Genomic DNA, 24,558 nt, shown 5'->3' on the forward strand with positions numbered 1-24,558 from the left:
TGAGGGAACAAGAGCAGGGCATCTGGAGGATAAGTGTTTGAAGGAATGGATAAAAAGTGAGTCTCGGAAATGAAGCTTTTTACTTTGAGCGATGAAAACAGTTTTTTATCTTTTCAGCAAAGTTGTAGTTAGGATCTTCTGTCTGTTTTTAGGGGTCTCTGCTGGTATTAAAGGCCTGAAGAAAGTATGGCAGGAACCAACAAGAAAAAAAAAAATTGTCAAGCAGTAATGAGAGACCAGGTGGAAATATGGAGAATAGTCCATAATAGCCAGTCAGTAATCTGTGGCCAAAGAGCAAAAAGGGAATTGAGAATTCAGTTGACCCCACTAAAAAAGAAAGACATTAAGGGCATCTGAAACAGTGGTTTATAACCCAGAAGAGTGCATGTCAAAGTCACCTGGAGACTTTAAACAAAATTATGGGCTGAGCATGGTGGCTCATGCCTGTAATCCCAACAGTTTGGGAGGGCAAGGCAGAAGGACTGCTTAAGACCAGGAGTTCAAGACCAGCCTGGCCAACATAGTGAGACCCCATCTCTATAAAAAACAAACTCTATGCATTTACCTCCTTTCTCTAAAATGTATCAGATTGAGGTGTAGGAGTAGGACAACAAGAAATGGGAGAGATGTTTATGTATGCTTTTAGAACATTCTGGGTGATACTCTTTAGTTCTTTGTTCCACCCCCATTCCCCATTGAGAAAACGGTTCTGGACTCTGGGCAGGAGTGGAAAAGGATGGCTGGGAGGGAAGCTAAAGGACTAAAGGTAAAGTTTTTTGAAGTGATATCAACACAAATAGTAATAGTAGTATTTTGGGGGTGTGCTCAGCTAGTTAGGTTCCTGTACGGTAGACCTTTACAGAGCCTTTCATATGCCCATGAATCTCCAAGAGGGGGATTTAATATTTTAAGATCATATCCAGCCACAGGGTCCTTATTTTCATGGACCATCTTATGGACTAGTTTCTGCAAATTACACTTTGAAAATGCTGAATTAGAGAACTGCAGCAATGGTCAGTTCCAGTTAATTTGGAAAGTTCATGGGTTTTGGAAGGGGGAAGCCATACTGGAAAGGGAGAATGTCCGGGTTAAGATCTTGAAGCACAGTTCAGGGCTGTGGCTTTGTTGGTGGAGAGCTGGGTAACTTTCCATTCCTCCAGTTAAACTTGTTTTCTACCACTGAGTGCAGCATCTGTTGAGTCATCAATATGAATGTTGAAGTTGCAAAGTGTAAGACAAAATGGGGGAATTTATGAAGTATTTACAAATATTCTGTGATCAATAATTTCTCATAGATAGGGATTGATAAAGTCTTTATGAAAGCAGACCAAAATCCAATGGCTTTTCAGATAACTAGACTTTTCCTCTTAACTATAAGAAAAGGAAAGTGGGTAACTGTCAAAGGTAGATACACTTTGAAATCTTGGAGCACTTAATAGAGGTGACTTAATATTTTGGAGCTGAGAAACCTTTTAAACACAGCAGTGTCATAAGTTCTGAGAATGACCCAATTTGTACCACCTGGGCATTGAACTGAAGGCTGTCTTTCCAGTGAAGTAAAGTTTAAGACGACAGTTAACACTGAATGTTCTCTCTCAAGATTTGCAAAGAAGCCAGTGATTGGTGAGGATAGTGATTGTTGGCAGGGATTAGACATTTATATAGCATGATTTAATTTTTAATAATGTGAATGGTATCAGCATACAAACTTCCTCACAATATTGAGACATACAAAGTGGGAAGGCTTCTAAACAATTTTCAGTTGCTCCAACTATATGAGTTTCACAAAATTCCATTCTTTTGTGCCAAGTGATATTATTCCATTCCTTCCCTCATGTATCTTATCTTTATTATTGAATTTTCCCTCACAATCCACTGTTAAAAGAAGAAAATATCACACATGTGGGTTCTTTTGGCTATGGAAGTGTCCTTGAGATAACTTCTTGCACATGACTCAGGTGAAGTGTTCAAAGCGCATGGAAATCACTTACCAGTGACAGGTGGACGTTGTATGTGTTTGTTTTCCCCTATGGATGCCTAAACTTTCTTTTCTTCACAGGTAAAGTCAGTGATAAATCTTTTGTTTGCTGCATATACTGGAGATGTGTCTGCACTTCGAAGGTATGTTTATAGGATGGATTAGCATGCACTTTACAGATCATAAATATGAAGTTGCTTCTGGGCGAGCAGCCATTTTAAGGTTAAAGTCTCACTTCTCTTTCCCTTTGATAAAAATGACCCCAACAAAATTTTTATTAAATAGGCACTTCCAGTGCCTATGGCCTGCTTTCCAATCTTGTCCTTTTCTGCCTCCTATAAAAAAGACGATATCTCTGTTTCCCCAAGTAGTAACTGTTCAGCTAATCTGGCTAATTAGTATCAGTGGCTTACTGGAATTGGACAGTGCCTTCTCACTTCCTGTCTACCCTCCATTCCCAGTCTTTGGGGTGTGTGTGAGGGTGGGAAGCAGCTAGGGTGTTTGGTGTCTAGCAGATCATCAGGACTAGTAAGGCCATATACTGCTGTATACCTAAGGTCTTTTGTATAGAGTTGTAACTTGTTTTCTTTTTCCTTTTGCTTTCTCCCATTAATATCTCAAACAACTGATTTTCAAAGTGGAGAAATGTCTATGCTTCCCCCCTTATCTTAAGGTCTGACAAGTACTAGTAGACTGTGAAATGTTTAAGAATGGGAGTCCTAGTAAAAACATACAACTTTATTATAGGGATTAGTTTCTTGCCCTTCTGAGACATAAACCTTGATACAGTTGTGCCATAATTCTTGAGTTTTGAACAGTAATGTAATAAAGTTTAATTCTGTGAGAGATGTTTAACATTTAATCTTACCTAAAAAAAAGCAATGCTGAGGAAGACAGGTGAAGTGGCATTTACCCAAAACACCTGTGTACTGGTCAATAAGGTTGGTAGTTCTCATTAATGAGCCTGATGAAGGATGGCACTTGTCTGACAGGGCCTTAAATGAACTGATGGAGTGAATGTTACAAGTGTGAATTAAATTTGCTTTATATATAATAAATAGCTGTGCTTACACATTTTCAGATTTGCTTTGTCAGCTATGGACATGGAACAGCGGGACTATGATTCTAGAACAGCACTGCATGTAGCTGCTGCAGAGGGTAATACAGGAACTACTACTATCTATTTTCTTTCCAGATTTAATTTCTACTTAGTACTAAAATCTGCTCTTGTTTTTGGGGGTGGGATGATTTAGGTCATGTTGAAGTTGTTAAATTTTTGCTGGAAGCCTGCAAAGTAAACCCTTTCCCCAAGGACAGGTGAGCACTTACGTTACCTTCTAAATATGTCAGTATTTTATTATGCAGGACTGTAATATTCAAGTGATTATAATATTTAAACCTACAAATACATTCTTGAACCTGCTATGATATCTTATAAAGGCAATAAACCGTGTATTTACTACATAGGTAATTCTGTCTCCCATATCCTGTTTCTTAGCTAAGAATGGTGTCTTATTTAGAAATTTTCAGGTTAGTTTGACTATCAGTCAATACACTGTATGAACAAAACAATTTTTTTTCTTTTTTTTTGCATTTTGGAAGCGAGAATTAGAATTTTATCCTCATGGAGTTTTAAATTTTTTTTTTTTTTTAATTATACTTTAAGTTCTGGGATACATGCTCAGAACGTGCAGGTTTGTTACATAGGTATATACGTGCCATGATGGTTTGCTGTACCCATCAACCCTTCATCTACATTAGGTGTTTCTCCTAATGCTATCCCTCCCTTAGCCCTGACCCCCCAACAGGCCCTGGTGTGTGATGTTCCCCTCCCTGTGTCCATGTGTTCTCACTGTTCAATTCCCACTTATGAGGGAGAACATGCAGTGTTTGGTTTTCTGTTCTTGTGTTAGTTTGCTGAGAATGATGGTTTCCAGCTTCATCCATGTCCCTGCAAAGGACATGAACTTATCCTTTTTTATGACTGCATAGTATTCCATGATGTATATGTGCCACATTTTCTTTATCCAGTATATCATCAATGGTCATTTGGGTTCCAAGTTTTTGCTATTGTGAACAGTGCCACAATAAACATATGTGTGCATGTGTCTTTATAGTAGAATGATTTATAATCCTTTGGGTATATACCCAGTAATGAGATGGCTGGGTGAAATGGTATTTCTGGTTCTAGATCCTTGAGGAATCACCACACTGTCTTCCACAATGGTTGAACTAATTTACACTCCCACTAACAGTGTAAAAGCGTTCCTATTTCTCCACATCCTCTCCAGCATCTGTTGTTTCCTGACTTTTTAATGATCGCCATTCTAACTGGCATGAGATGGTATCTCATTGTGGTTTTGATTTGTGTTTCTCTAATGACCAGTGATGATGAGATTTTTTTCACATGTTTGTTGGCTGCATAAATGTCTTCTTTTGAGAAGTGTCTGTTCATATCCTTTAACTACTTTTTGATGGGGTTGTTTTTTTCTTGTAAATTTGCTTAACTTCCATGTAGATTCTGGATATTAGCCCTTTATCAGATAGATCGCAAAAATTTTCTCCCATTCTGTAGGTTGCCTGTTCACCCTGATGATAGTTTCTTTTGCTGTGCAGAAGCTCTTTAGTTTAATTAGATCCCATTTGTCAATTTTGGCTTTTGTTGCCATTGCTTTTGGTGTTTTGGTCATGACGTCTTTGCCTATGCCTATGTCCTGAATGGTATTGCCTAGGTTTTCTTCTAGGGTTTTTATGGTTTTAGGTCTTATGTTTAAGTCTTTCATCCATCTTGAGTTAATTTTTGTATAAGGTGTAAGGAAGGGGTCCAGGTTCAGTTTTCTGCATATGGCTAGCCAGTTTTCCCAACACCTTTCCCAATTGCTTGTTTTTGTCAGGTTTGTCAAAGATCAGATGGTTGTAGATGTGTGCCGTTATTTCTGAGGCCTCATTTCTTTTCCACTGGTCTATATATCTATTTTGGTATCAGCACCATACTGTTTTGGTTACTGTAGCCTTGTAATATAGTTTGAAGTCTGGTAGCGTGATGCCTTCAGCTTTCTTCTTTTTGCGTAAGATCGTCTTGGCTATGTGGGCTCTTTTTTGGTTCCATATGAAATTTAAAGTATTTTTTTCTAATTCTGTGAAGAAAGTCCATGGTAGCTTGATGGGGATAGCATAGAATCTATAAATTACTTTGGGTGTGTGGCCATTTTCACTATATTGACTCTTCCTATCCATGAGGATGGAATGTTTTTTCCATTTGTTTGTGTCCTCTCTTTATTTCCTTCAGCAGTGGTTTGTAGTTCTCCTTGAAGAGGTCCTTCACATCCCTTGTAAGTTGGATTCCTAGGTATTTTATTCTCTTTGTAGCAGTTGTGAATAGGAGTTCACTCATGATTTGGCTCTCTGTTTGTCTATTATTGGTATAGGAATGCTTGTGATTTTTGGACATTGATTTTGTATCTTGAGACTTTGCTGAAGTTGCTTATCAACTTAAGGAGATTTTGGGCTGAGACAATGGGGTTTTCTAAATATACAATCATGTCATCTGCAAACAGAGACAGTTTGACTTCCTCTCTTCCTATTTGAATACCTTTCTTTTTTCTTTTTTTCTTTTTTTTTGAGACAGAGTCTCACTCTGTCAGCTAGGCTGGTGTACAGTGGCAAAATCTCAGCTCACTGCAACCTCCATCTTCCAGGCTCAAGCAATTCTCCTGCCTCAGCCTCCTGAGTAGCTGGGATTACAGGTGGGTGTCCACCATGGCCAGCTAATTTTTGTATTTTTAGTAGAGACGGGGTTTCACCATGTTGGCCAGGCTGATCTCGAACTCCTGACCTCAGGTAATCTGCCCACCTTGGCCTCCCAAAGTGCTGGGATTACAGGCGTGAGCCACTGCACCCGGCCCCTTTCTTTCTTTCTCTTGTCTGATTGCCCTAGCCAGAACTTCCAATACTGTGTTGAATAGGAGTGGTCACAGAGGGCATCCTTGTCTTGTGCCGGTTTTCAAAGGGAATGTTGCCAGTCTGTCGCCCATTCAGTATGATACTGGCTGTGGGTTTGTCATAAATAGCTCTTACTATTTTCAGATACGTTCCATCAATACCTAGTTTATTGAGAGTTTTTAGCATGAAGGCGTGTTGAATTTTGTCGAAGGCATTTTCTGCATCTATTGAGATAATCGTGGTTTTTCTCATTGGTTCTGCTTATGTGATGGATTACGTTTATTGATTTGCATATGTTGAACCAGCCTTGCATCCCAGGGAGGAAGCCAACTTGATCATGGTAGATAAGCTTTTCGATGTGCTGCTGGATTCAGTTTACCAGTATTTTATTGAGGATTTTTGCATCAATGTTCATCAGGGATATTGACCTGAAATTTTCTTTTTTTTGTTGTGTCTCTGCCAGGTTTTGGTATCAAGATGATGCTGGCCTCATAAAAGGAGTTAGGGAGGATTCTTTCTTTTTCTATTTTTTGGAATAGATTCAGAAGGAATGGTACTAGCTTCTCTTTGTACCTCTGGTAGAATTCGGCTGTGAATCCGTCTGGTCCTGGACTTTTTTCGATTGGTAGACTATTAATTACTGCCTCCATTTCAGAAATTGTTATTGGTCTATTCAGGGATTTGACTTCTTCCTGGTTTAGACTTGGGAGGGTGTATGTGTCCAGGAGTTTATCCATTTCTTCTAGATTTTCTAGTTTATTTACGTAGAGGTGTTTATAGTATTCTCTGGTGGTAGTTTGTATTTCTGTGGGATCAGTGGTGATATCCCCTTTATCATTTTTTATTGTGTCTATTTGATTCTTCTCTCTTCTTTATTAGTCTTGCTAGCAGTCTATCTAATTTGTTGATCTTTTCAAAAAACCAGCTCCTAGATTCATTGATTTTTTTAAAGGGTTTTTCGTGTCTCTATCTCCTTCAGTTCTGCTCTTAGTTATTTCTTGTCTTCTGCTAGCTTTTGAATTTGTTTGCTTTTGTTTCTCTAGCTTTTAATTGTGATGTTAGGGTGTCAATTTTAGATCTTTCCTGCTTACTCTTGTGGGCATTTAGTGCTATAAATTTCCCTCTAAAACACTGCTTTAGCTGTGTCCCAGAGATTCTGGTACGTTGTGTCTGTCTCATTGGTTTCAAAGAACTTACTTATTTCTGCCTTCATTTCGTTATTTACCCAGTAGTCATTTAGGAGCAGGTTATTCAGTTTTCATGTAGTTGTGCGGTTTTGAGTGAGTTTCTTAATCCTGAGTTCTAATTTGCTTGCACTGTGGTCTGAAAGGCTGTTTGTTATGATTTTTGTTCTTTTGCATTTGCTGAGGAGCGTTTTACTTCCAATTATGTAGTCAATTTTAGAATAAGTACGATGTGGTGCTGAGAAGAATGTATATTTTATTGATTTGGGGTGGAGAGTTCTGTAGATGTCTGTTAGCTCCGCTTGGTCCGGAGCTGAGTTCAAGTCCTGAATATCCTTGTTAATTTTCTGTCTCGTTGATATAATATTGACAGTGGGGTGTTAAAGTCTCCCACTATTATTGTGTGGGAGCCTGAGTCTCTTTGTAGGTCTCTAAGAACTTGCTTTATGAACCTGGTTGTTCCTGTATTGGATACATATATATTTAGGATAGTTAGCTCTTCTTGTTGCATTGATCCCTTTACCATTATGTAATGGCCTTCTTTGTCTCTTTTGATCTTTGTTGGTTTAAAGTCTGTTTTATCAGAGACTAAGATTGCAACCCTGCTTTTTTTTTGCTTCCCATTTGCTTGGTAAATATTCCTCCATCCCTTTATTTTGAACCTATGTGTGTCTTTGCACATGAGATGGGTCTCCTGAATATGGCAGACCAATGGATCTTGACTCTATCCAATTTGCCATTCTGTGTCTTTTAATTGGGACATTTAGCCCATTTATATTTAAGGCTAATATCGTTATGTGTGAATTTGATCCTGTCATTATGATGCTAGCTGGTTATTTTGCCCTTTAGTTGATGCAGTTTCTTCATAGTGTTGATGGTCTTTATAATTTTGTATGTTTTTGCAGTTGTTGGTACCCCTCATGGGGTTTTTAACAACACGGGGTAGATAAGATATAAACCTTTAGAGAAGCATAAATTTTAAGATGATAATTAACACTGAATGTTCTCTCTTAAGATTTGCAAAGAAGCCAGTGATTGGTGAGGACAGTGATTCGACATTTATGCAGCCGGATTTTGTTTTTAATAATAATGTGAATTTTATCAGCATACAAACTTGCTCACAATATTGAGACATACAAAATGGGAAGGCTTCTAAACAAGCTAAAATGTGTAAGAAAACTTGTTAACTCTAAAATGAATATATTGCAGTTTGTTGAAATTTCTGCATTTGGTTGGAATCAGTTTTAGGAAGGCTTCATGGAAGTTAAATTTTAATCAGTGCTTTGGGGAAGAGACGAGATTGAAGGCACGGAATGAAAAGAAGGGCATTCTATCTGTCATGGGAAAAATATGCCTAGAATACCTTCTGTTCCTCCTCTTTCCCTCCTGGTCGACATAGCAAACTGCTATTCATCCTGCAGCAAATGCTGTCAACAAAGTGGTCAGGGAAGGGATAGAACGCAGCTTACACATACACATGTACAGTAAACTCTAGATTCATATCCTTGGAAATTATGTATTGGAGTGGATGAGTCAGCGAGTAATGAGAATAAAAGTTTAGAATGGGATAAAAAACATACTTGATGGTGGTTTGATATGTATTAGGAGTTTGGATTCATTTGAGAACCGGGAGCTGTATTAAGTTTGGAGCAAGTTGATTACACGTTAGCTATTTTGCCTTTCTGTTTATTAAGCTTTAACTCTTTTTTTTTTTTTTTTTTTTTGAGACTGGGTCTTGCCTTGCCACTCAGGCTGAAGTGCAAGTGGCATGATAATAGTTTGCTGCAGCCTTAACTTCCTAGGCTCAAGTGATCCTCCCACCTCAGCCTCCTGAGTAGCTGCAATCACAGGCACACGCCACCATGCCTGGCTAATTTTTTTGTTTGTTTTTTGTAGAGGCAGAGTCTTACTATGTTGCCCAGGCTGGTCTCTAACTCCTGGGCTCAAGCAGCCTCCCAAAGTGTTGGGATTACAGATGTGAGCCATTGAGCCTGGCCAACTATCTTTTTTAAAATTGGGGCTTGGGTTTTGTTGGTTCAGCTCTTAGCTTGCAAGAAATGCAGAAAACTTATGTCAGTGTCTGACAAATGTTAGCAATTTTGTAAGTGTGCTAATACTTTGGTTATCTAACTTTATTCCTGTAGTTGTAAAAAAGCACCATGATTAAAATGACCTTTATTGGCAGTATTCTAAAACCTCATGTTAGGGTGACATTCTTCCCTTTCCCCAAATTTTAATACCCATCCCAGCTTTCTAGAGCAAGAAATTGAAGAGCATTTTCCTCCTGTGTTTATAATCCCAACTAAAACACTATGTAATACATGTTGGAAATATTACTGTGCTCTGTATATGTAAGTATTATTTTTTTTTTTGCCCTAAATTGGCCTCTAGGAATATTAAAGTAGATGTACCCATCTGATAAGAAAAAGTGAGCTAAGTAACTTGATAACTAGGCATTCAGCAAGTCTTTTTCTCTATTTCATAGAATCAGTGTCACCTTAAATTATAAAATAGGTTTGAGCAAAATTTGGGTATTCTTGAGATAGAGTCTTGCTCTGTCACCCAGGCTGGAGGGCAGTGGCGTGATCTCATTCACTGCAACCTGCACCTCCCAGGTTCAAGCAGTTCTCCTGCCTTAGCCACCTGAGTAGCTGGGATTACAGGCGTGTGCCACCACACCTAGCTAATTTTTGTATTTTTAGTAGAGAGAGGTTTCGCCATGTTGGCCATTATGGTCTTGAACTCCTGGCCTCAAGTGATGCGCCCCCCTCGGCCTCCCAAAGTGATAGGATTGCAGGCATGAGCCACTGTGCCTGGCTGAAATTAGTGTATTCTTTAACGTTTATATTTTTCATTAATTCACAGAAGAGTTGTAAAAAAGGTAACACGCAGTTGACATTCCATTTTTCCAGAAAGACAGATAATTACATACTATAGAGGATGACTCAGAAGTCTCTTTCAAGCCACTGACTTCCTAAACTAATGAAGGCCTATTCAAAGTCACTTCATTCAGCTGTTTGTTTTGTTTTGTTTTGTTTTTTTTGAGAAATACAAAGATACATGTAAAGTTTTACTTACCCGATTTTAAAAACAGGCTACCAAAATTTACCCAAATATATTACAAAATGAGACTGTTTTAAAACCCTTTTTTTTCCATATTGTGACTCCACTAAGCGGGTAAAAAGTTCAGGACAGAGATGGAAAGGAAAGAAGGAAACAGGAAGAAGTGAAACTAGGAAGGTGGTGACAGTGGCACATGGATGAAGAAAGAGAGATTAGCAGCCATGGAGAATTTTGTAATGTAAGTAGAGAGAGAGAGAGAGGGTAGGAAGACAGGCTTCACTGTTTGTAAAGTGTAAGGGAACTGCCTCTCATACCCTGTCATTGACTGGGGCTGTGAGTTATGTAGTTCTGTCTCCTCTTGCGAAAGACTTACCACTTCTGGCAACTCTTCATTTTTTCGTATCCTCGAATTTTCATCGACATCACTCTAAACAGCACAGCCCCAGAAGCATGGAAAGGGGAGTTATTAGTATGGAAAGGGGAGTTGTTCTTCTGCTGGTGTAGTGGTCCGATTGAGTCCATGGGTTCCCAACCTTACCAGAGGTGATAAAAATGTCAATTCCTCTGGGGCCAATCTTGCTCCTCCAATGTGTTTTTGGCCCTAATGGGGTCATGGTTATTTCTAGACTTCTGAGACTTACTGTGGCTTTGAATTGACACAAACACAAATTTTCTGTCAAAGGCTAGAGTGATGGATGTTATATACCTGAATTTTCTTTGAACATTTTATTTTAAAAGAGATACTTTGGGCTTTTCATGAAGCCAAAATTCTGGAACCCTAGAGCAGTCTATTAAATAATCTGTCAACACAAGGACTTTCCTTAAAAAGCTCCCTACATAAGCACTTGGATGTGTAAACAAGATCCTTTCACAGATCTTTTTCTCTTCCTCTCCATATCCCAACTTGTTTTGGAGACTACTTTTTGAATTATAAATCCCTTTCTGCATTTCTATTATTAATTTTTATTTGTAAAATTGCTAAAATGGCCATTTAACCTGCATTTAAAATCTGGGAATGTGGGGTGATCATCTTTGTACAGAAATTACCTAATGACCCTGTCCATGCTGTGCTACGTGTTTAGGTGGAATAACACTCCCATGGATGAAGCACTGCACTTTGGACACCATGATGTATTTAAAATTCTCCAAGAATACCAAGTCCAGTACACACCTCAAGGAGATTCTGACAACGGGAAGGAAAATCAAACCGTCCATAAGAATCTTGATGGATTGTTGTAATGGTCTCAAATCCCAAGATTTAAATCACTTACCTATTTAATTGTGGAAAATGATTATGAAGACCGTGTGTATTTCTATCTGGTAGTGATGTATATTTTACATTTGTCATTTCAGTGTTACTGGAGTTTTCTTCATTGTGTGCACAGGACAAATCTGATCTCTTTGGGAAAAAATAGAAATAAAACAGTCTCCCTCCATAATGTGAGCAATATTACCTCGTGCATTGTATAATTTGATGTAAAAGAAATAGTTACCAATGCTAGCTTAATTGTGTGGTCTTCCATGATTTATTTGTGTTTCGTGAATTTTCAATTTATCGGTGATGATCTGCTGATATGCATTTATAAATTAAGCTCTGTTGTACAGTCTGTCCAAATGGGTCAAGGTTGCCTTTAGAAGCAAATAGTGTGATTTTCAAGACTTCAAATACAAATTTAGTTTGAGTGTTTGAACAACTATATGCACTTACGGTTGTGTGTTTAAAGTGTCTCTCACCCTAGCTTCACGATGTGACTCTTAAACAAACTATAATAGTTAACAACTGTTAGTAAGATAGACCAATTCTGATTAGACTTTATCAGGGAATCTGTTTAAGATATGTTTGGTGACCAAAACATATGTGTGAATGTAGTTACAATACTTTTGAAAATTTTTCCTTTTTCTATATCCCCTTAGTCCAGCCTCTCTTCTCATTTAGCTCTCTGCCTCTTTCCTTCAGCTGGGAAAGTGAGTGCTGGCATACTATGCAGTTTTTATGTTTTCCATAGTAAGTCAGAAAATGCCTCCTATTTCTGGCATCAGAACTTTGCCATTTGTCTACAGAAGACGAACCAGAGACAAAATTACTAAGTATAAATTAGTCAAGTTTACCAGTCTAAAAAACGAAGGGATGTGCAACCGCAGCTCTTTAAGAAGATTTTTTTTAGCTTCTAGGGTAAAGATAAATTCAGAAATGCTCTAAGCTACCAAAGTTATTCTGAAAGTATGGGAACTGCTACAACTAACATTTGTTTCCAAGCCTGTCATTAAGAGTCTGCACCAAGAGATTTGTCCTCCTTGGGGGACCATTGGATCATTCCAGATTTCTTGTGATTTTCTATTGTGTAATTCTTGGTGGGCTCTGTAGTTTAATAATAAGAAAAAGGCCATTTCATTTTAAATTGTGACCTATAATTTTCTTTGTCTTGGGTTAGTAATTCAGGATTCATTTGGAAAGTGGGTAAAAGGGGCTTCAAAAAACTGATAGAACAGGATTTTCTAGGAATTACACATACATTTTATCCTGTCATACCTCAAGATAAAGAGGCATGTTAGTGAGGATTTCTGATAGTAAGCACACACACACATGCACACAAATGGACTTCTCTGAAGCTGTGTTTAGTGAAATGAGCTTAAGTACATGAATGTTAGTTGTTGCCACGTACAGCAATTTCCTTTTCCTTTTTTTTTCTATGAGCACACACTGCTGCTTCTAAGCTTTACCATGCCTGATGGCACCTTACTCCAGCAGCCTCCAGGTGCGTTCATTTTCACTTCCAGTCTAAGCCAGTGGCTCCAGCCACTGCCCTCCCATTACCTAGATGGCACCTCGTTTGGTGAAACCACGGCCAATGTTCCTTAGCTGCACCAGGCCCAAAGCTGTTCCCACGCTTGAGCTTCCGTGGGGAGGATGGTGAGTGAGCAGTTTCCTATCCTATGGATCTGTCAAGCCATGGAGACAGGTAGCATTTGCAAGATGCTGCACAGGAGCAGCATTATCCCCAAAAATATTACAGGGTAGACACATTTTAACTGAAATCAATTGAGATAACTTTGCTCAAACAGCAGCGTGCTTTGTGTGACTAAAATGAAACATTAAGACAGTTCAATTGTGTGACTTGAAGATTACCAATGATTTTGAGGCTTTTCTATAATAAAAAGAGGTTCTAACCATTATTTGGGAACAAAGAGAGTTTTCATCTTTTTTCAGATCAAAACCATTCTGTAAAATCTTTGTTGTTTAATTAAATGTGCCCTTATTTACCCCTGATGTTATTTATGACTATGTGCCGATTCCTGCTCGGGCTGTTTGCTGTTGGCTGGTAATAATATATTTGATTTAAATGCTGTTGACTGTGCTATTAACTGCTGCCGTCAGTAAACTCCAAAGATCTTTTTGTTTTGGCTTTAGTATCATATGTGCTTTTTCTGTATCATGAGAGCTCTATATGGTCATGTTACAGCTTTATATACATTGTTGTTTTTGCTGGTCTCATCTTTGGTAATAAGCTATACCCCACTGCTGCCCGACACTGCCCTTTAGCTGCAGAGCTGGATTAGCTATTGACCATTTGATGCTGTTGTCTGTCTGGCAGGGACTGAATGACCTGATGTCAGATTTAGATTCTTCCTGGGGATTATACAGCTATGAATGTATTTGCTTCTAAAACCTCCCAAAGTGAATCTAATCTTAAAACTACAAGTTGTAAGTATTCTGAAATTGGGAAACATTTATTTTAAATGCAATCAGGTAGTGTTGCTTTTTACAGCATAATAAATATATGTATCAAAAAAAACTGTGTGAAAAAATGAATTTTCTTAAAACATTTAAGAGCCAGGAACTCCACTGAGCATACAGACCATGTCTGGTTGGGTTCCAATCCATTTCTAATGCCTGCTATAAAGCTAGGTACTACGCAAGGTGTCAGACGGGGTTACCACAATGACTAGGACAAGAATCCTGTGTGTAGTTCATCTTTGAAGGTGAGGGATATGCAGGCATGTCTCTAGTCCCCTAAATGCAAACACTATCCTTTTACAGTTAGGAAGTGCTCAGTAAATACTTATTGAATGGAACCATTAAACATACCCTTGAATGAGAGGAGAGGTTATTTTCACAAAGCCTTAAAATTTATTTAGAGAGTTGAACCTAGTACTGCCACACTAGAATCTGAGTGTGACCAGCCAGTAAACCTCAGCTCCTAATTTATTCTGTGTGAGAATAGCATTCGCTTCCAATGCCAGAAATCCCTGGTCTTCAGAGCACTCTTTCCTTTCAGGCCAGGGGTTAGTGTATAGTTTTCCAACCATAGAGAAAGTACATGAATGCCATGACTGTTACATTTTCATTTATCAACGTTATCTGTCACAAAGTAAGTTACTTTGCTAGAAGAGTCACTGCATTACCGGCATTTTAGAACTACGATGAGCCAGGTACTATGCAAGGTGACAAGTGGGGTTACCACAATGATTAGAAGAGACATCAGAAATTCTCTAATCTAACTCACTCTTTTATAGATGAAGCTGAGACCCAAGAGTGGGCTGTGATACAGAACTCTTTGGCCTGCGCTGTTGTTCTATGTCCCACAACACTGATTATGCCCAGGTATGGATAGAATATGCATATTAGCTTATTCATATGCACTATCTCCTATTAGCTAAGGCCTCTCCTCTGTGGAGTTTTAGGAAGAGGCATAAATGCTACAACAGAAAGTCCTGCAACACATAGTCAACTTCAGCTATACATATATACATCCATGGATAGGAGCAGGACATCAGTGCAGGCGCAACAAATGTGTGAATAATCCTAAATAGTGAATAGTTATTTTTATTCTTGATACAAGATCATTTTATTTTTGTAGGACTTTTTTAGGAGTTGGGGTAACCTTCCTAATTTTACTTGCTAATCTTCATAGTAAAATGAGTAAATTCATAAATCATACACCAGATGGCCGAGGGAAGCAGCCCATGAATGTGTTAGGTGGCACTTATAAAAAGGCTTTTTGGGAAAGGATAATCTTATAGTTATGCAAGGAAATGATGTGATTCACTAGATTATATGTGTTTGGCAATGGGAAAAGATTAGAAAAGGCAGTTTTTTAAAAAGGAGGCATGAGATACAGTAAAACAACTGGACAAGAAGGTATTAAAGGCAGAGACTAGGGGCATTTATTTCTATTCTGGAGAATGAACCAGACTCCAGGCCTGTGTGTGCCCCCACTGTACCCCTTGCTTCCTTTCCAAATAGCCAGTAAAAAGGCTGCTATGAAGTGTGTCTGACAAGCAGTCCCAATGGCAAAAGAATATCAAGACTGTTTCAATTATGTACAAGAAATGTGGAAAGGCTACAGACAGACACAGGTATTAAGATGTTATAATAGCTTTACAAAATATTATAGGAGAATTCAGAGTTTGATAATAGGTATCTGATAGCTTTCTACCTCTTAGAAAGCTTTATGTTCTCTGTAGACTCAAGATAACGTTAATAAATAAGTTTAAGACTGCTTAAGCCTGCCTCTTGTTTTTTTTTTTTCCTTTTTACAATAAATCAAGCAAGGTATTTAATTTCTTAGTGAGTATAGCAAACACAAAACCCAAAGTGAGTTCACGAAAACTTGGAAGCTGAGGATTATCATTTAAGAGAGAGAAAAGCTCATCTCAAAAAGCTCTAAAAACAATATTGTTTCTCTTCAGCTTTCCTAAAACTGGTTTAAATGTCATTTCTTTGAAATTGTATTTTTAAAATATAACATTTACATTATTTGTAGCTTCTGGCTGTTTGTATCATAAAACCTTGTTTTAATAAGGTGATTGCACTAGAATGTACGATCCGGTGTCTCAGAACATCTTCAGTTCCATAAAAGCAGGGATCTTTGCTTTTGTTTACCAATGTTTCCCAAACATCTAGTATAATGCCTGGCTCATGGCAGGTGCTCTGTATAAATTTGATAAATTAATTAATGAATGAATCGTAACTAACCAAAGGAAGCCACTCACATAAATGGTCCTTACTTTGTTAATGTCCCAATTCAAAAGGTAAGTAGAATAATTTTCAAAACACTTTCTAGCTTTTTCCTGTCCTTTCCCTGGGTTAGTCAGTGACAGGACTGCTCTGTTCAGAAAGACTTGCCTTCATATTCCACTTCAGCTTTCAGGAAATGAATAGATTTCACTCATTTCATGCCATCTCAGAAAACCCTCTTTCCTTTAAAATTAGACATTTGTCCTCAGTAGCACACATAAGCTCTATGCTTATAAAACACTTTTCAAACTTACAAACACCACACGAGAAATACTCAAACACACAAATATTCCTTAAGTTAGGATCTACTCAATGACTTCTTATAATGGTTAATTAGGTAAGAATACAAACTTATTAGCCAGGGCATATTTACTTCACTCTTTGGAGAGAGACCACTCTCAGTGTTCACTATAAATAACCTTTGTATTTCCTAGATGTAAATAACAACAGATACGGAGATGAGAATAATCATTCTGGTTATGATGCCAGCATTATCAGGGAATAACACTATTCCATGATAATAGCTAAATACAATTTGCCAGACTATGTCTAACTTGGTGATTACGCCTCTTCTTACCCTTTTTTCCCCCAGTACACAGTGTATTTTACTTTGAGAAGGCCTGGCTTTCTAGCTTTTGACATCTTTGGGAAAAAATGGCAGCTTTTTGTGTGGGTACAATAACTTCTCACTAATAACTCATCTAATCATGGGGGTGTAGATTTTAGATGACTGCTTTGGAGACAAGACAAAGTCCCATTTCTCATGTATTTTAAAATTAAAAACTGCTAATTTGGGGGTATTAGCAATACCCAGATTCATTTTAAAATAAGTGCTGAATCATTTGTATATTTGGAGACAGCTGTGGTCGCAAAGAACCAAAGTACTTTTGTTTGTTTGTTTGCTTTTCATGGCACCTATTATAGCTCTTTCCAATAATATTACTCCTCTGACCTCTTCCATTGACATATCTTAATCTGCCATAGCAATTCTGAGTATGCGTAGGGCAGGTAAGGACAACATTTAGGAAAAGAGTGTTATTAATCTTATTTTAAAATAAGGATTGAGGTACATGAGAAAAGCATCAAACTAATTCATAATGTCAGTAATTTTAAGAATATTTATATTAAATACTATTAATAAGAGATTAACAGAATTTTAGAATTTTAATACTTCTTAAAAGTAAAGTCTCTTGGCTACTGCAGTAAAATGAAACCATGCCAAATTCCCAAAGGGCAAAAAGAACTGACAGCTAAACCTCAGCAATTAGAAACAATATTGTTTTAATGTTGTCTTTGTTTTTTAGTCATTTCAATTGTAAAAGGCAACTGAAACTTAGGTTCTCACCATCTATATAAAAACTGAGAGAGGAGGTCTCAGATTGTGTGCAGTGCCACAGAAAGCACTGTGTGCATATTATATTCAATGCAATCTGTATTTAGCTTTAATTTTAAAACAAAACTCAAGAAAACTTTATCTCCGCCAAAGAAAAATACAGCATTTGCACGATAATATAGTTGTGGTAGCAACAGTGGAAAAACAAGGTACAGCCACATAGACAGCAGTATGTGAAAGGGAAGAACCTTGTCAAACCCATCTCTTAATCTACTTTTTGTGTCAGTGATTAGGAAGGAAAAAGGTAAAAAATACAGTATACTTCACAAAACATCATCCATTCAAAAAAGTGTCTGGAAAAAGCACAGGAAAGATAATGGAACCATTCACAAATGTAATTGTCAGAAAAACACATATATCAGCGAAATACATGCAGTTCTCAATGCAGTTACATAGGAAATGAGTTTTGAAATGATCTGATTCTCATATTATCTCTGGTCAATGATTCAAGTTGTCAGTTACTACTTTTTCTACTCCTTTCCCAATTTTGTGGCTAATAGACTAAACACCACCCTAATTACAAAAAAGACAAAATAGCCCATTTAAGAAACATGAATTAAATTTCTGAGTTTATCTACATCTATGATTAATTTCAACTTTTGAATGAGTGGTTGTGAATAGCCTAACTCCCTTGGTAGAACTGTAAAAATAATTGTATGTGACCAAGATGAAAGCAGAATGTATTCAGCTTTGGATATCAAACACAACTTGTGAATTTGGAAATGTACATCCTTCAATTGATACTAGCCAGTGTCATTAAGCCATAACAACAGTAAAGCTCATATTCTCTCAAGAGACAGAATTTGTCTTTGTCTTTAAATAGCCAATGTGAAAGATGTAATAAAATACACAACATTTTCCCCCTACCAGATGCATGATGGCTACCTTTGAAAGAGGACTGATATAATTGTATATAAACTTGGCTTTGAACTATTTCACAGGTAAACCAATGAAAAACTGCCAGTCACACTTAAAGCAAAGAGAACACGTAAGAATTCTCCCACAGAAATTTACCGTTCCTGCGTCAAGCAGTTCCCTAAATAACCATTGATTTATTCAACAACCTATAACAGTTGGGCACTGACTTTATGCATAGCATTTGCTAGATGTTGCTCAACTTCTCTTCCCAAAGGACCCTCATTCTCGTCCTGATACTTTGGGTGTATCTGGATGTTTTTCACTTGTGAAACCCACTCTTCAGAGTATGCCTTTCAATTTTACCTTCAGTAAGATGCATGATGCCCTTCAGAGTAACTGATGTTTCTGAGTTAGAGAAAAATTCACTTGCTATCAACAGGTTGCAGCGAATTTGCGAGCCTTTCTTTCATTTCCCTAGAAACACAGGATGTGAAGGAACAGAGTAGCAGGAGGGAATCACAGATGAGAAGGAAAACTGTCGCCAGAGAAGATGAAAAAAATTCATGTTCTATACTGCGTTCATCTGTAAAAAGACAAAATGTGGTTAAGTTTATTACACTGATCTTGTGAAATGCAGATTCACACATTAAACATTGCTTGTCTATTCTAGAATGAAGTAGTAGGAAGATACTTGCAATGGCAAATAAATACCATGGAATGAGAGGGCCTTCAGCATGTACTATCTATTATTCTGGGCTAATCAAGACCTTTTATATCACCTAAGCTGATGGATTATTACTCTGTTGCCCACTGGCTTAATTTTGTGAATCCGTCCAGACTGCATAAAGCTTTTTGCTGTTAATGCAAGTCTGGGGACAGAGCAACATGTCAAATCTGCTCATGTGAAACAAGGGTGTGGAAACGCTGAGCCATATGCCAGAGGTAGTGAGGAAGGAGAGGGAAATGATACATTTCCTCTAAAGGTCACTCAGTGGGTAAAATCAGTGACTGTGTTTCAGGTACAGGCTAAAGAAGCAGAATTACTAAGAACTCCTTCACCCTCCCCCCACCAGTGCCTTCTGCCCAGCTGCCTTGACCAGGACAACTTATAGTAAGTAAATTGTTCATCCAAAGGATACTAGCCTGCCAGTGACTTCCTGTCTGACTTCCACACTGGTGTTTCCCCTTAGACCAGATGCTTTCAATTGAGGATGATTCTGTCCCCTGGCAATGTCTGAAGACATTTCTGATTGTCCCATCTGGCCGTGAGGGTGCATGTGCTTACTGGTATCTATTTGGTAGAAGCCAGAGGTGCTGCTGAACCTCCTATGAAGCACAGGAAAGCCCTCCTGCCAATCCCCCACAAATAATTCTGTAGCCCCAAATACCAGTAGCACCAAGACTGAGACACATGGCACTAGACTGGAAAGCCTCTGGAGAACTTTTTTTAATCCCAAGTGCTCAATAGTGTATGGTACATAGTGGGCTCTTAGGAAAATTATTTTGGATTGAAAAGCACAGTGAAAGTGTTGCCCCTATGTTTCAGTCTGGCTCATGTTTCAAATGTGTGCTTAATAAGGTGGACTACAGGGGCAAAGAGAGGGAGGGAGGGGGAGATAGATAGAGGAAGAGAGGAAGCCTGGATTCAGATCCTGTCACTGCGTGACCAGGGCGAATGACTTAACCTCTCTAAATCTCAAAGTCTTCATCTGTCAAAAGGGGATTAATAGTACCTAGCAGATAGGCTTGTTAAATTAGATGGTATATGTAAAATGTTCAGTATGGTAGACAGAAAGTAGTAGACGATTAATAGCTAGTCCTATCATTATGAGCTTTGGCTAAAGGCCTCTCGGAGAGTAGACTGGTTCTATTATAGTCCCAGAGGAAAACACTGATTACATAGGAAATCCAGACTAAACAAATACCCAAGTCATACTGCAGAAAACACTGGTGCTCTGGCTGTCTTGGACAATTTCCTCAGGAGCCTATGGTCCTACTGCTCCTGAGGCTGCACCAGGCGTTCGCCCCTGCTGCCACCCTCTTTCAGAGCTGCAACTTCCAGACTTGGCAGAAGACAGCCAGCTTCGGGAGAGCTGCTTCTGTTTCAGAGTATACACCCTGATTATAAGAGTAGATGCTGGATGGAAGTCATGGCCAAGGGGCAGGCCAGCAAACCATTGCGGAGTCAACCCAATTTAGAGACTGATTCAACTTCTGTCTAACCAGTGCCGTGCCTAAATTATGAACTCTTTTTTTTTTTTTTTTTAAATTATAGCCCTTTTAGCTCTTTTAAGTCTTCTATGGGTTTAATGGGAGACTTTAGTGGTGTGTAGAGGGTGTGTGTGTGTGTGTGTGTGTGTGTGTGTGTGAAATGGATTTATTTTATTCTACAAATGAAATAAATGAAATCATCTGAAATGGAATGGAATGGCTACGGCGGGCCATAGCCCACAAAGAGGACCACAAAACTGTTTCCTGACATGTGCTTAGCATATTTAAATTGCTCTCACAGTATCATCCTGAGAAAACAGAGAGCAGTCCAACTGCTCCACAGGACTGCAGAGAGGGAACCAATCCATCTATTTTCTCAATAATGGTGATGACAGAGATGCAATGCTGATTGCCAAATCCCAAACATACACAGGCCTCTCACCCAAAGGCCATGATGCCTTTGTCTTCATAACAGAATAAACCCAATCCTGTACAGTTTCTTCAGGTACATGTTTTGAATGGGGCAAAGATTAGCCTTTTGTGGGAGGCTTCCCAGGATACTGGACAAAAGCATGCACTAGAGACTCACCAGGTAGATTCAAATATTCTTTCTACCATTTACTAACTGCTTGATCTTAGTCAAGTTACATAAAAGGGGCTGTGTGGGGAGGAGAGGTTCTGTTCCCACATCTGTCAAAGTAGGAAAAATAATAATACCTAACTCAGAAGGTGGCTGTGAGGACTGAATGAGTTACTACCTGTGAAGTACATGGTATACTGTAAGTGCTTAATGTCATCTATTAATGGTGGTGGTGATAATGATGTAATTTGCTCAGGAACAACAAAGGAGGTGTAAAAAATCCCCCCATTTTACGGTTCCTGTGATATAACATATTTTCTGAATAGGGTTTTATATTTATTCCACTTTTGTGCCAAGCCTATAAAGCCCTTTATACCTTTATAGCAGTGTTGGGAGCTACATTCTAGCAGGATCCTTCTTACACACAGAAAAGGTTCATTTTACACTTGCCAATAGGAATGAAACTATTTCGCTGCCACAATAGCTAAGTGTTTTTCTGAATGGCTATTTCGTCAACAACAATCAGAAAGGTGTAAGAAAGTACAATCTCCAATGATTGTAGCCTGTGCTTAAGGTGAGGGAAAAAGTCAAAAAATTGCACATGAGAAACTTGAATCCAGGCAGATCTTACTGAGGCCTTATCAATGCATTCTCCAAATATCTGAAGAGTGATGCCCTCTCATTCTCGCTCACCTTTCTCCTCCCTGCCTTCCTCTCTTTGTTAAGCACCTACTTTTTGCCAGGCACCAGGTATACAGGAAGGAAGAAAGGCCAGTAATAACTCAGGATATTTTTTGGAAGCATTAAATAAATTTTAAAAAATGAGCTGGAATAGCTCCATGTGGAAAAGAGCTTAAAATTAAATAGCATCAGCAAAAATCCAGCCAAGCAAGCAAAATCTTTAAGAGGAAGGATTTTAGGCTGAAAGGCAAACAATACTAGTTGATATACTAAAAAAACACCCCCCCAAAGGAAGATGCTCTCTTTTGTGGACAATCATGTTCCCATTTCTATCACGAATCTTATTAACTATTTCACTCCTTGAACCTTCTACTCTTGGCAAGTCCTTCACAGCCCCAGGAGCTAGTTGTACAAATTAGCTCTCAACTATAAAGCAGATGAAGTAATCTCAGTGCTGCTAAAGTATAATTCTCTCTAATTATTGTAACTACCAAGCATTAGTCTCTCCCTTTCTAAAAATAGCACTCCCTCCCCTCGACACAGTGATGAAATCGCATACTGAAGAAAAACATTTGCTTATCAAAGAAATCTTAGTTCCAAAACATATGAAATTTCTACATGGCAACTTTAAAGGGGAGAGGAGGAAACCTGAATATTAGAAACGTCACTTATTTTTTGGAAGGTGCTGAATGCCAGGAATAAAAATCCCACTGATGATAGAGATGGTTTAAATCTAGCAGCTCCAACTTGTCATGGCTCATCTGAGCACTGCACTCTCCTTGGCTCTGCCAGGGCTCCCTCCTGCAGACAGGCCCAGGATCTGCCATGGTGCCCTCCCTGCCTCTGAGCACACACACTTACTGACAGCTACACACAGGCCAGCCGTGGTACTCACCATACTGTCGAATTCTACAGAGCCCACTATCCGAGACACCTCGTCAAACTCCTCAGGAGACATGGGGAGCAGGTTGTCTGTGGTCTGAAGTCTAGAAGGGTGACTAAAATGGGGAAAAAGGAAAGAGCAATGTCAACACCTGAGTGCTGAAAGCACTAGTGCATACTTACACACTTCATCTTTTGTCTGTAATTGAATTATCACGTTATATTTTTATTTTGGGTAAGTGCATACACTTGTAAAATACATTTGCAAAAGTACAGCTCATGGGAGGCTCATGTCCCCAGCCCAGCCCCTTGGGAAACGTTTCACACTCCAGGGATGTGATGAGCAATAGCCAGACTCGAATCTGCGCCGCTTCTGCCTGGGTAAGCCTAGGTGTGAGCGTGTGCGGTGCACTACCCTGAGATGACAATGCCTCGTGGCTTACCCTGGACAGAAAAGCACCAGAGAAATGTCTGGGGAGTCCCTCATCCCTACCTGGAGGTTTGAATGCAGATAAAGCTGCTCCACACAGTGTTTTTACATGAAGGCTACATCCATTCACCCCAAGACAGTGCTGCAGGCCAAATAACTGACAATGACATTTCCAAAATTTTTTCTACCTTTTATAAAATGAAACAACAAAATCAAAGCAAGTGGAGACAATGTATCTCAATCATTACTTTGGCCTTTTCTAGATTGAAAAGAACTACTTTCCCACTCTGATCAATTTTTGCTCATTTTATTTATACTTTTTCAAAGGGTATCAGTTTTTGGAAAATTTATGTACCTTAAATACATTTTTGTTTTTGGCTTTTTTTTTTTTTTTTTTTTTTTTTTAAGGTAGTAAAATGCTGATAGGCAGTAACACGGGGATCTCAACAAGTTCAGCTGTGATGGCGACAGCAATTACAATGGAAAAGTAAAATACAAGCATCTTCAACAGGCCCCAGCCAGGAGCAAGGCTGGCTTGAGGTTTGTAAACATGTCACTCTTCTGTGTTCACTTACACTTCAGACACAGAAATCAATTCAGTCTTGATATATCCAGTTCCTTTAGGGCCATCAAGTTCCATTGGCTCTGGTGCTAGAAATAAACACATTGTGTATGCTTTCCATCAACAGAAATTACTTCAGAATAGAACATCAACTTTTCGGGGGGATTAAAGTTCTACTGTGCTTCTAGGCAGCCTAGCATCCTAAAACTTTAAGGGGCTATAACCTCCCTGCCCGAGTCACCTAAAATTCTAGTGGGAATGCATAGGCAATGAGAAGAAAAGGGCAGATTTCAGCAGGACACTAGCTAGGAGCTTTCTCTTTACACAACTTGAATTCTTACAAGAAGTTGGAGCCCAAAATATGCAAAGTTCTATCTAGTTTATTGGCATTAGCTTGGCTAATGAATCTTCATAGCTGTCAAGGTAAGCTGGGGGCATCTTCATTCCAAAGTAATTGTCCTAATATTGAGATTTCTGATTCTGAAAAACAGCTTTGTTGGTGTGTTCCAAACAAAACAGGTCTAATTTGAACTTTCTCAAATGCAATTCATTGACAACTGAGAAGCAAGAGACCTGTGTTCTCAGATGAGGCCTCCTCTTAATAATTATGTTAAAAAAATAGGATCTAGTAAGTAATTGGGCCACCCTAAACGAACTACTTCACTTCTCCCAGGCCTCAGTTTCCTCAACTTTAATGTGAGCAAGATGCCTTCCATTGGTTGGCCACAGTTCCTTATTCTTTACCCCTTTTCATGTGGAAACAGTGATAGTAACA

General features: G+C 38.6%; 2 protein-coding genes across 4 annotated transcripts in view; one reads left to right on the top strand and one right to left on the bottom strand.

Annotated features, from left to right (window-relative positions):
• The first annotated feature begins 496 nt into the window (after nt 1-496).
• On the top strand, nt 497-13,952 carry LOC116269237 (glutaminase kidney isoform, mitochondrial-like). Its single transcript, XM_031651882.1, has 4 exons — nt 497-2,121; nt 3,060-3,136; nt 3,232-3,295; nt 11,250-13,952. The coding sequence occupies exons 2-4, from the start codon at nt 3,076-3,078 to the stop codon at nt 11,404-11,406; spliced, it is 282 nt and encodes a 93-aa protein (XP_031507742.1). The 5' UTR covers nt 497-2,121; nt 3,060-3,075; the 3' UTR covers nt 11,407-13,952.
• A 3,494-nt stretch (nt 13,953-17,446) lies between these two features.
• Nucleotides 17,447-24,558, bottom strand: part of STAT1 (signal transducer and activator of transcription 1) — a 45,175-nt gene continuing 38,063 nt past the window's right edge. For all 3 annotated transcript variants that reach the window (XM_003907738.3, XM_009182641.3, XM_021924381.2), the window contains 3 exons: nt 23,797-23,872; nt 22,805-22,907; nt 17,447-19,020 (listed from right to left, as the gene is read on the bottom strand). In XM_003907738.3, the coding sequence (XP_003907787.1) occupies nt 19,006-19,020; nt 22,805-22,907; nt 23,797-23,872 (194 nt within the window). In that variant the 3' untranslated portion in view covers nt 17,447-19,005. The remainder of the gene's footprint in view (nt 19,021-22,804; nt 22,908-23,796; nt 23,873-24,558) is intronic.

The sequence above is a fragment of the Papio anubis genome, chromosome 10, assembly GCF_008728515.1.
Source record: "Papio anubis isolate 15944 chromosome 10, Panubis1.0, whole genome shotgun sequence".
Taxonomy (NCBI): Eukaryota; Metazoa; Chordata; class Mammalia; order Primates; family Cercopithecidae; genus Papio; species Papio anubis.